Raw genomic sequence first — 12,496 nt, 5'->3', positions numbered from 1 at the left:
AATCATGCCAGCACAATTTGATGGTTGGTTGGTTGATTGGTGGTAGTGCCTGTGGAGATAGATTCTTTATGTTTTTATAAATGAAAATTGTCCATATCATTTGTAACACTGTCACAAAAGGAGGTTGATAGCTGGAGAGTGTGAATGGCCAGTCACTTTTGAGTCAGTATTTGATAGTAGAGGCATGCATTCAGACAAAAATACGAAGTCTGGCACTGTTCTTTCTTTATGCATAGGTTCACTAGGCACTGCAATGTTATTTAAAATGCAAACAAACAAAAAAAATTTGGGATTTTAGAAATAAAAATTAAAGAAACAAGGGAGGTCACCTACACCTGCAGATAATCTATTGGACATTTGACTCCTAATTCAGCTATTGTTCTTGCATGTCATTTTTAAATGGTACCTAAATAAAGTTCTATGTAGATATGCTCATTTTGTTGTGTAACAATCTGCACTCTATTCTAGCAGTGTTGATTTTTTATTCAATACCTCCAGCCCGCCTACATACGTTTAGAAAATGTATCTCCTACCCGCATCTGTTTAAAAAAAACCCAAAACAGGAAACTAGCAATCAACTTTACCTGGTCTTATGTTATGAACTCTTGCTAAATCAACATAAGTTGATAACTGCTTGCTTAGCTAGGACAATGAAATAATTTTTAATGATGTGTGCATAATGCACCTTGTCTAGTGGGATTGCTTGAAATCAGTATACCTAGTGACTGTTCTATTAGGGAGTGCTCATGGAAATAAGCTCTGTAGTTTGAAATATCCACCTAATAAGCTAGCATTATGCTATTCGCATATTTGATGCAGGCTTATAATGTGGTATAGTGTAGTTAACAACTATACTTACAGTAACTAGATTATCATAATTATGAGACTGGGCCTGCAAAAATAAGGCATGTGGGCACATGATTTTTGCCTACTTTTTCAAAGTTTCATCACTCGTAACTTTTTGACCATAATGCTATGGCAATGCAATTTCAGCTTATAGTAGGCATTTAATTGGCTTTAGGATGCAAGTTACAGAATGCAAATATTCTGTTCCAGTACTGAGATATGATCTGTAAAGTGACAGGGTGTAGTTTGTGCCCACATGCCCTATTTTCGCAGGCCCAGTCACATATTGAAATTCACGATGTCAGGATCATTTTTACACATCACATTTCAACCTTGTTACAATATGGCTGAGACATTCTCAAAGTCAGCAACTTACACTGTTATGTAGACTCAACAGTTTGTACAAGGAGATAATACTATAAAAGCTTTAATTAAATTACCATTCTTCAAAACACTAAAGAGAAATCCTTTCAAGCTGTCATGCACTTGTTTGATACCGTAGCTACACTTGTTTGATAAAATCCATAATTTAATTAGCTAAACACTGATTAAGTAATGATACTACATTGTTCTCAAATAATCTAATCTGACAAAGTAGAATAATGGTATCTAGAATAACGCAGGATGTGCAACATCTGATTGGTTACCTTAAAACTTAATCACTCTGTGCCTCCTTCTGTCATGAAATAATGCATTCTCGTCATCTATAATCAAATATTTAAAATTTGGTGCAGGTACCTAAAAATTGATGCGAGCAGTGACAGGAAACAAGGAATTTAATAATGATGGCCATATATTGTGATATAAGCCTAGGTAAAGCAAAATGCACCCAAGATGTCATTGTATACTGTAATATTTTTTGATAAAATAGCTTGCAATGTTGTATGCTAGTCATGTACCATGTTGTATTGTACTTGTAGTACATCTGTGCTACAAGTGTCGTCAGTGTAAATACATAACTAAGTAATGAGTTGTGTATTGCAATAATTATTATCGTATCACAATAGGTTGAGTGCAATAGTTGTGATAAGAAAGTATCCTACGTATATTGCACACCACTAGTGAACACCTTTTACTATAGCTTGTTTCCCATCACCCAATGGAACAAAAACTGATGCGAGTGGGAGTTTTGATTATTAATTATACACTTGACTATTGTTATTTCAGTCTCTGACTGCTTTTTTAAAGTATCTCGATCTTGAAGGCTGCCATGCAGGACTGTACCACCCATCCACCTTGTTGAATAAGAGTGAAGACACTTCCACCCTTCTGCTATGTTTATATGCACAGCTAATGCATTTAAAAACTGATTGTACAATAGTCAAACATTCTTAGACCATTTCACAATAAAATGAGTGCTGAAGTATGTTGTGAGTGCAATGTCATATTACAGAGGCTAGTCACTTGATAATCTTAAGTCAAATTATGTGTACCATTGTAATGAGGTTTGACCGTAAGCAAAAGTTATGGCTAATTATAAGGACTTACAAATTAGTTCTGAAATAATTGAACCCTACATCTTAGTTACATGTGCACTTATTCTATAGTTGTACTGACATACATAGTCATAACACAGGATTCTACAGTAGCCTGAAGCTTTGTGTAGTTGCAGCTTTAAACAAAGTGAGACACTACTCCAGAACCTATATTATGTATATAAGAGGGTAGACCTTTGAGTATGTTTGGTTGTACCCAAGCAGCTAAAGTTAGTGCTTACAAAGCACTGGTTAGACCCTACCTTGAATATGCTTGCGTAGTGTGGGCGCCGTACACAGCACAGGATATTAGTTTGTTGGAATCGGTGCAAAATAGAGCTGCACGCTGGATTAAAAGCTTTTGGGATGCAGCTGCTCAAAAATGGTCTAAGTCGTCGTCGGTTTGCATCAGTGAACTGGGATGGCCTTCACTTAAAACACGTCGAAGCTATATATCTATCTGGACCCTCTACTCCATTTATCATAAAAGAACTGCCATCAATTTCTCAAGGTATTTTCATTTTAACACATTGGCTACGAGGTCACATACTTTGACATTAAATCTTGCGTCGTCAACTATCAATGCATTTCGGCACTCATTTTTTGTGACTACACCTTTTCTTTGGAACTCAATTCCTTTTGAAATTTTATCTCAAAGGACTGCTGGCAGTTTTAAGACTAGGTTAAAACATTATCTTTTTTTGTAATTAGGTTTATTGATTTGTAATTATTAAGTAGTTCATGTTCCTTTTGTATTTGTTTGTGTGTAATTGTACATGTGAATGTATGTTCTGTGTTGGGGATCACCTTGTACAGGCAGTATTGCCTTTTGTGTTACCCATCTTTGGAAAAATTGATAATAATAATAATAAATAATAATCTTGTCAGGAATGGGATTTGAACCCATGCCCACATTAGTGAACCAGATCTTAAGTCTGGCACCTTAGACCACTCGGCCACCCTGATTTTCTGTTTATGGAGAAGGTATTTTTTTACTATAATGGTACAGTGTAGCTTGACTTGACTTTGATCCAGACACTTTGCTTGTGTTTCGCAGAAAGTAATAATGTAGTGTGTTTTCATTTATATGAAAGAAAGAAAGGGAAAAATAAAAGAATTGATAGTCAACCTTGTCAGGATTGAACCAGTATACACACATTTAGACCCCTGAAATCAGAGCACCTCACTACTAAGGACGCATTGATAATGTTGCTATTTGTATAAGTGTACACCCCATGGTCCCAAGATATCCACTACACAACTAGTGTTGTGTGTAGGTTGTAGTGCTATCTGCCATACAATGCCAGTGTGGCCCTTCTTTGTCACTATGTTTGCATTATCCCCATTAATGGTAATTCTTTAAAGCCAAGTACGTGGCATGTACACTGTACACTACCTTTGCATGTGTGTGAGCATTTGCAGTAGAACTATGTAAAAAAAAAAAAAAAAAAAAAAAAGGAAAATGTCAGGAATGGGATTCGAACCCATGCCCACATTAGTGGACCAGATCTTGAGTCTGGCGCCTTAGACCGCTCAGCCACCCTGACTGTTGATGATTGTAAGGCAAAATTTTACTATAAGAGTGGCTGTAGATAGTTTATATTGTTAAAACAACTCCAATGTGTCAAGTACTTAGTAGTAAATGAATGTATGACCTGAATGGCATCAATTTCACAGATTACAAAAAAAAGAAAAAATCTTGTCAGGAATGGGATTCGAACCCATGCCCACATTAGTGGACCAGACCTTGAGTCTGGCACCTTAGACCGCTCAGCCACCCTGACTACTGAAAGCTATCATGTATAATTTGCTATAAGTTTAGTTATGGTAGACAGAACAACTCAACCAATTGCATAATAAAATGGTTGATACTTACACACCGAAGACTGGTTCCATTTACTCATGTACAAAAGTGGTAAATGTATACTGACAACTAGCACAAGTCTGGGAATCTCCACAGAAGGACACTGTACATGGAAGCTACTGATTGGGGTCTAGAAACTGTACCACTTATTCAAGTATCCACAAGCATTTGGAAGCTATATATGTAGCTTGCCAGGTGCTGTATGCTGTGCTGAAGTAAGGCATCACTGTCTTACATCAACCACATGCTTCAAACACATGATAATCACATGGTAATCACATGGTCTGCAAATTCAATTTAAAACTTTACTACACAGTATGGCCAGCTATGAATTTACAACAGAGAGAAAGAAATCGAAATTAACACATCTATTTTGGGTACATGACTAGTGTCCAATGGAGTCTGTGCAGTACTGGCTTCAGGTTTAACTTATACAAGCACTCAAAAATGCTTGATGACTGAAGCACTACCAGAGAATAAAGCCTACATACAAATTTTACGCTAACCATTTGATAGTTTGCTCCTTTTCATGTGGTAGGTCACATATTTTCTCCATGGCAACATTGGAGGCGTTCAGTTGTGATTCGATATCTTCAGGTGGCAACTTCCACAATGAAGCTCCCATCACTACCTGATTATCCACCACTAAGAACAAGACACACTCTAGTAATTACACCACAATGTCTCCTGCATGAATTTATTACATGTACATTCTGTCATACTAGTGACGATACTACAGTGAACCCTGTCAAATCAGATCACATGAGATCCCCTGTCTATACATTAGCCAACTTGATGATTGCTGAATGTCTCATTTCATGTACGTATAGGGTACAAAGTAGCCTGTCTAATCCATCCACCTGGTGAGAAAATTGTGGCCCAAAAGTGACCAGATTAAACAGGCTTCATTGTACCTGATTATATGTGACCTGCTGAGCAAAAACCAGCCATTTTTGCCCATTCTTCAAATTCGCTTCTCTGTTATCTATAGTAACAAAGGAGTGGACAGCCAAAGTTTCAGCCTCTTGGAATAAATAATATTGGAGTTATAGTGCTAGACAGTTGAAACAGGAATAAACTCGATTTATATAGCAACAATACAACAAATAAAATACAGGCACTTATTTAATCGATCATAACTCACAACTGAAACAAGCTACGGAGACAGGGTTTGGCTCAGTCTGATCACCATGAACTGGCACATCGATCAAGGTATAGTGTTTTCCCTGTAGTATACGTTTCCGTGTGGATAAAGAAGAAGGCCATTTCAACAATGAAATGATGACGGTAAACTTTATTTCTACTGCATCATAAATAAGTGCCCATAACCCACATACCATACATTTTACGGACACGAACCAAAGATATTTTACTCCCAATGAACAGGAGAATCTGGTGGTGTATAGCTTATTAGAGCTTTGTTTCAGTAAATACCGAAGCAATTGAAACGTGCATAAAATTATTATTTTTACCTCAATATGTTTTGATAGATAATAGAAGTTCAGCTGGTTTTCGTTCAGCGGGTCACATATACCTCTGGCGTCTGGAGGTATACAGTACTATTAGTATTATTATCCATGGCAGTACATAGTCTGCAATACTGCATATATGTACTGATAGGAAAGGAATTTATATTTGGCAACTTTTCTCTATAAAATGTAGCAAAATTATTGCGATTTAAAAGTTTGGTGACTATTGTGAGTGACGAGTAACTCCTTCACCAAATTAATAGACCTATTTTGTACTGCAAATGACAAAAAAATTGAGGAAAAAAAATTGTCAGGAATGGGATTCGAACCCATGCCCACATCAGTGGACCAGATCTTGAGTCTGGCGCCTTAGACCGCTCGGCCACCCTGACTGTTGACATTGCTAACTAAATTTCTATACTTTAAAGGTGACTGTTGTACAATTTTGATCTGGATACATTACAGAGAAAAGCCTGAGTATTCTCATGTGCAAACATATACCCGAAAAGATGCCACATGTATTTTCCATTTAACTCTTACTTGTATTTTGAGTATTGGGGATTTAATAAAACAAGTATAAGAATTGATTGGAATATTAAATTAGTAAAACAAGGGAGGCCGCCTACACCTCAGGTATACATTTTAATCTCTTACATATTTTAGGCTATAAGTGTAGGAGACCATGATCCTGTACAGATGAAAACGATAAGCCTGGTGCCATTCTTTCTTCTAATGCAGTAAATGTGATTATCAGCCCTACCTAGCCTTCTTATACTAAAGTTTAACTCAACATCCATCAACAGTCAGGGTGGCCGAGCGGTCTAAGGCGCCAGACTTAAGATCTGGTCCACCGATGTGGGCATGGGTTTGAGTCCCATTCCTGACAACAAAAATTTAAAGTTTGTGGGATTTAATGTCCACTAGTATATCTTCAGGTGTAGGTGACCTCCCTTGTTTTACTACTTTTTATTTCTTTGATTCCAAATTCAATTAAAAATTTTCTTCTACTTGTTAACTATAGTTAGTACTACTGTACTGATACAAAAGCAGGTATGATAAAACTATGGTTATTGCATTCATAAATGATTATACAGAAAACTGAAATCCTGGATAACTGCGTGACGGTCTGGATAACTGTGTGACGGTCTGGATAACTGTGTGACGGTCTGGATAACTGTGTGACGGTCTGGATAACTGTGTGACGGTCTGTATCCCCTTATCATTTGTATGAGAGACTTCATGGTAAAAAATAAAAATAAATAGTGCGTACACCTGTAGTATGCTTGCAGAAAATTAAAAGAAAAAGTTGTCAGGAATGGGATTCGAACCCATGCCCACATCAGTGGACCAGATCTTAAGTCTGGCGCCTTAGACCGCTCGGCCACCCTGACTGTTGTTAATGATACTGCAAAAATCGCCATAATTATGTACAGTATGTACACCTCATTGTAATGAGTAGTTACAATAACAAAGTGAGTATAGCTTGTTGTATTCACATTGACAACTATTGGCTAAACACCATCACAGTGAAAACCCTCTAGTGTCTATAACATGCACGTTACTATTCAGAATTGCTGCCAAGATGAAGAGGTTTTCCCTATTTAGAGTTAAACGTGTACATGTATGGAGCCAAATCTGTTGGGAGAGAAATCAAAAGAATTTTGTTGGGCAGGTTTAGTAAATTTCAAATGTACCAGTAGTGTGAATGGGGTGTAAGCGAATAAACAAGATTCCCCAGCTCTTTTAGCATACTTCACATTACCACAGACAAACTTTATATAGTTTACCAATGTCAGTTGAGTTATGAACATGCACAATAGCAGTTTATCGGGAATACCAAGAAAACTCCTGACTTAACCCCAGTTAACAAATGGGAAATCAACGATAAAAAGATAGCTAGCTACTACTAGCAGCTGGTTATATGCAAAACAAGTGTAATAGTACATGCACTGTATCTTGTAACCATTTACAATGAGCCGGCCTTATCCTCAACCAAAGTTTGTTTTAGCGGTACCACATTGATAGTCATAAATTTAAATAAATTCAAAGTTTTCAGACAAGTGATAAAGTACTGAGTTATAAGTCATACCAGGGGCTCATAAGTGCCACAACGCGCTTTCGGTGCTTATAAGCTCCTTGTCATACAAGTGTTATGGTGAGAAGTATGCTAAAAGAATTGACTTCAATGGGAATCCTATTTACCTATATTTGCTTATTTAAGGGGGAGGAGTTGCACTTATTTGGATGTATTGAACTTCATTCCACCATTCCAGTAGTCCACTCCACTCAGGGATGTTCCCACAGTGGTTGGCAGTAGTCGGGACCGACCACCACTCAAATAAAATAACCACCACTACCACTCACCAACCAAAGGCCCTGCAAGTCGGGACCGACCACCACTCAAATAAAATAACCACCACACCACTCACCAACCAAAGGCCCCACACTACATTTTTGGACCCAACTCTCTCTCTTACAGCCACCACTATTCTAAACCTGGGCACATCGCTGATTCCACTGTTTACACACTCTTGTAATAACATATAATTAACTTAATTTTCTACTGACCAACAAACCAATTGCAATGCTTTAAACCAAGCACAATTTGACAATGGCTAACACTACGGGCTTGATCTCTTCACTGTTCAATGTTGCTTGGGCCCGACACATGTCTTCACCCGGGGCAGCAGCTACAGTGCATGAATAACTTTATCTTTCCATTTCTTTCTCCGCTAGCTCTAAGGTGTTGAGTTATGGGTATTGCAGTGTTGATTGCTATCACTTATATCAAGAGTTCATAATATTATGAACTCTTGCTTATATAAAATAAATGAGATGTACCACCAGTAATTTTCATGCCATATTTGCTATATTTGAATTGAGTGGATTCCAGAGGTGCTTCTCATACTTTTTCATAGCTGCAAACAAAGTGAAATGGACCTGTTGCTAACCAGGGATTGATGGTTGGGTGATGCACAATTACTTTAAATTATGATACAAAAAAGTTAGCAAATTAGTATAAGGAATTTTGGTGCCTGTCAGGTTGAAGTGCTGTTGAACAGTGAAAAATCAGGCCAACAGCCTTAGCTGTATGCTAGTCTGAAGGCATCAGTCAGCCAGTAATTCAGTCAGCCAGTAAAAAAAGTTCCACCGAATATATATTTAAAAACCTACTTGGAAGCGTTTCAGCTCACACTGAAGGCACTTTTAGGCTCAGCTACACCTAACCAATACTGCAAGCTGTCATGAAGGTATTGTGAGGCTAGTTTTTAGGGCAATAACTTTGGCCAGAAAAGTCCAAACCTTCATGATCTCTAAGATACACACAGTTGAAAAATATCCACCCTCCTGCATATGTAGCTATTTTGAGAATTGACAAATATGTTTATGTGGCCTTATAGGGCTGCACTGATGAAATAATTTCAACATAATAATCACCCCACAAGTTTTAAGTAATCATGGATTGACCATATATGGAAGTTATCAGAAGAGTAGAGGAAATATGACCAATAATTATAATTTTAGCCCAAAAATGCTAACACTTCTAAGGTTGGATGCCAACAAATCCATTATCACTGTGAGGTTTACACAACTACGTAAATGCTGTACTTACCATGACTGTAGCAGGTTGCCAAGATGTTCACGTCAGTAGGAGAACAACTGAGGTGCCTGTGGCAGTACAAAATAGCAAAACAGTTGCAAACACACACAAAACATTACACTACAACACACACACACAAAACATTACACTACAACACACACACACACACACACAAAACATTACACTACAACACACACACACACACACCATATTTCTCCGCAGAGGTGTTGGTAAACAGTCTTACTGTCAATACCAGCTAATTCTTCATCATATTCTATCAAGTGGACCTGTAAATACGCACATTACATACAGAGTACGTTAGTGTAGTTATCAAACTATGTGACTACCTGATAAGGAAACACTGTACACCACATACCATGTAGTGGAATAGGGAAGAATATTACAGTTTTAGCACAGCACAAAGCACTGACACACCCATTTAGGCCACCAGGGGTAGAGAGTAGTAACACAATGCCAGGTCTCAAATATATGCCTAGCTAGTGCAGTCGCAGTTGCCTAGGTGTTTCTTACAATTCTTTTCACTGAATTGAACAATGAAGCAAAAACGCATCATATGACCTAGTTTCCAATACACCGAGGAAAACATCAAGGAGGGTGAGGTATGAAGATGATTCCAATAAGTAAATACAGGTCTCGTTCAATGACCAGGGTGAAGGGTTGCTTGAAAGAAATTAATCACAGTCATAATTAAAGGCAATACCCCACATGAAGGTGAGTTGGTATTACAGGAAAGAAGCTACACAAATGATATTAGTCTAATTGGTATGTCCATATCAGTTACATTATGTCAACCATTATAAAAAGGTTATCCATGACTTCATTACTGGGTAAAGAATATCAGATTAAGATATAAAAACAAGACTATGACATCACAGTTCCTGTGTATAACTGTATTCTTACTCAAGTTTGCCATACTCACAGCAGGAGCACATGTAAATGGCACAATGTGTTTTGTGGTGTTTATGGGTCCCTTCTCACACTTACCTGTTGGTTACTATAGAAAAGCATGGAAAATTACAGTACATGGTATAGTAATGCAATTATACTGTACATACACTCACTTGAAACACAAAGGAGCAAGGTTCACTCTACCATACAACATATGTATAACTAATATTCTGTTGTACTCTGAGGTTTATTTATTGGATAAAAAAAACATTAATGCATTTGAGTGAATTGTTTGAGAATTGCTTATTGGCCTTGTCTGTTGACCAACAGTTTGATCATAGGTCATACTGTAGTGTTTCTCTTTGTAATACAATATCTATAACATGTTCAATGTAGTCGTGTATACCTGATTGTCATGTTTCAGTGATTGCGTTCCACAAAAGAATTGTATCCTCTCTGTTTCTGCTACTCGTGCTGCCAGTGCACGACCCTACAACACAACCAAATCATAAAAATAATATCGAAAGCAAACAATATGGGAAGCAAGAGTTCATAATATAAAAAGAGAGATATATTATGAACTTTTGATTAAAGTAAATAAGCATAGTATACGGAGAATATACTAATTGCTGTGATAAAATCAAACTTAATACAGTGCATTTAATACAAACTGTACCTCCTATAAAAGTTTAATATTTTAGCTACTTCTAACATAATACAGGTCCTCACCGGAAACTCCAGTCCATATATTATCGGAGCTTTGTCGTCCATTTTTATTGATTTTAGCACCACTCAATTCAAAGTCTGTTTCCGTAACGTTTTGAAGATGGCGAAGACGAAAGACTCAAGAGCGGAACGCCATCAGGTAATATTAGCTGAACTACTCAAAGAAGAAGACAACAAATATTGCGCCGACTGTGGAGTAAAAGGTGAGCTAGTGTTCGCCAGGGCAAATTATTGATCGGTGTGTCATATACACACGAGTTTGTTTCAACCTTCCAGTTTTTTAGGGCTCTGACAACTTTGATACGACTACTAAATAGCGGCTGGTGCTCTACGCTGATATTCCTCTACGCTATATCACTTGTACTAGAGCTACACTCCGTTCTTTTTAGTTTAATGGGCGTGTAGCGAATTGTAGGTCGCTTGGGTTGATCTGTTTTTGTGATAACCAACCACTATACAATGGTAAATACGTCCTTTGTGGCTCTACCAGTACTTGACCACTGTAATTTGCACAATGTCTGGTTCATGACATCATAGCCAAACCCTGATATTATCGTGTACCAGGAATCTGAGGGTGTAATGATGCATGTAGCTAGACAATGGTGTGTGCCTCCATTAGCTGCTGTGTACAATACAAGAGCACTTGGAGCAATCAGAGTTTAACTTACACTAACTCCTCCCCTTATGTGCACATGACTTACTGTAGTGGTTGGCAGTCACATGTCTAGTACAACCAGTGGACTGAGATGCATTTTTCTTGGTGGGAATGCCTATGACATTGCCAAACTATGTTTTAATGAAAGTAACAGCATTAAAGAGGAGGCACTTCTGACAAGACACGGGGAGAGGGTATACTTAAAACTTGTAGGCGTAATAGAATAATAAAGTTTGTTGTTTATTTAGATCAGTAGTAATGCTGTGATGTTAATGAGCTGTTAATTAATATCAACACCTTCACACTGTATTCATCCATACCTGCTGGATGTGTCAGTTTCTCTTTGTACTTCAATAATAAAGCAAAATACTTACTTTTATAACACCACCTTGAAAAATGTTTGATATTTATGACTGAGGGTTGCTTTGTGTTGTTGGAAGTCATGTCCAGTTTGTATATTACTGTTTTGACATGAAATGGGCGGCATTATTCAATAGATTGTATGCCATATTGTTTGACTTCAATGCTAGTAAGGTCATCACCAAAATCTTATCTAATAGTAGAAAGTCATACATAATAGTCACACCCATTGGTATGTGTTGTAAATAGATGTCTGGGTGTTACCAAATTATTTAGCATGTATAGCAATGTACATGCCTGAGGCTTGATACATTTCTCTAGGAAAAAACAACTTTGTGTAATGATAACGTGTATAATCTTATTTAGAAATTTTCAAACTACTGGTATCATAGATTGAGTAGTCCCTCATAACATTGGAATGTGTAAATTTTGAAGTGTATGTGTGTGTCAGCTGTACTTAAATAAATTTTGTGCTGTGTATTGAATGAAGTGGTTAAAATATAGCAACCAAATATGTAGATAGGGGCTTTTAATGCTCAGTCATTTTGCTGTCATCCAGGAAGTAAATGTTGAATCCAGCAGTGTTAGGTG

The 12,496-nt window shown here is 37.3% G+C and overlaps 2 protein-coding genes and 6 non-coding genes across 8 annotated transcripts in view; 2 read left to right on the top strand and 6 right to left on the bottom strand.

Annotated features, from left to right (window-relative positions):
• Window positions 1–3,203: 3,203 nt before the first annotated feature.
• Trnal-uaa (transfer RNA leucine (anticodon UAA)) lies at window positions 3,204–3,287 on the bottom strand. The gene has a single exon. It is a non-coding gene; the product is annotated as a tRNA-Leu (tRNA).
• Window positions 3,288–3,784: 497 nt separating this feature from the next.
• Trnal-caa (transfer RNA leucine (anticodon CAA)) lies at window positions 3,785–3,868 on the bottom strand. The gene has a single exon. It is a non-coding gene; the product is annotated as a tRNA-Leu (tRNA).
• Window positions 3,869–4,021: 153 nt separating this feature from the next.
• On the bottom strand, window positions 4,022–4,105 carry Trnal-caa (transfer RNA leucine (anticodon CAA)). Its single transcript has one exon. It is a non-coding gene; the product is annotated as a tRNA-Leu (tRNA).
• A 561-nt stretch (window positions 4,106–4,666) lies between these two features.
• On the bottom strand, window positions 4,667–11,351 carry LOC136243542 (EARP-interacting protein homolog). Its single transcript, XM_066035055.1, has 5 exons — window positions 10,894–11,351; window positions 10,571–10,654; window positions 9,463–9,542; window positions 9,268–9,323; window positions 4,667–4,830 (listed from the first exon to the last, which is right to left on the bottom strand). The coding sequence occupies exons 1-5, from the start codon at window positions 10,933–10,935 to the stop codon at window positions 4,682–4,684; spliced, it is 411 nt and encodes a 136-aa protein (XP_065891127.1). The 5' UTR covers window positions 10,936–11,351; the 3' UTR covers window positions 4,667–4,681.
• On the bottom strand, window positions 5,963–6,046 carry Trnal-caa (transfer RNA leucine (anticodon CAA)). Its single transcript has one exon. It is a non-coding gene; the product is annotated as a tRNA-Leu (tRNA).
• On the top strand, window positions 6,457–6,540 carry Trnal-uaa (transfer RNA leucine (anticodon UAA)). Its single transcript has one exon. It is a non-coding gene; the product is annotated as a tRNA-Leu (tRNA).
• Window positions 6,962–7,045, bottom strand: Trnal-uaa (transfer RNA leucine (anticodon UAA)). The gene has a single exon. It is a non-coding gene; the product is annotated as a tRNA-Leu (tRNA).
• LOC136243539 (stromal membrane-associated protein 1-like) overlaps window positions 10,883–12,496 on the top strand; it is an 8,205-nt gene continuing 6,591 nt past the window's right edge. The window contains exon 1 of the mRNA XM_066035051.1: window positions 10,883–11,093. Within this exon, the coding sequence (XP_065891123.1) occupies window positions 10,991–11,093 (103 nt within the window). The 5' untranslated portion in view covers window positions 10,883–10,990. The remainder of the gene's footprint in view (window positions 11,094–12,496) is intronic.

Source organism: Dysidea avara, chromosome 13, assembly GCF_963678975.1.
Source record: "Dysidea avara chromosome 13, odDysAvar1.4, whole genome shotgun sequence".
Lineage (NCBI taxonomy): Eukaryota > Metazoa > Porifera > Demospongiae > Dictyoceratida > Dysideidae > Dysidea > Dysidea avara.
This window is presented reverse-complemented; position numbering and strand designations above follow the sequence as displayed.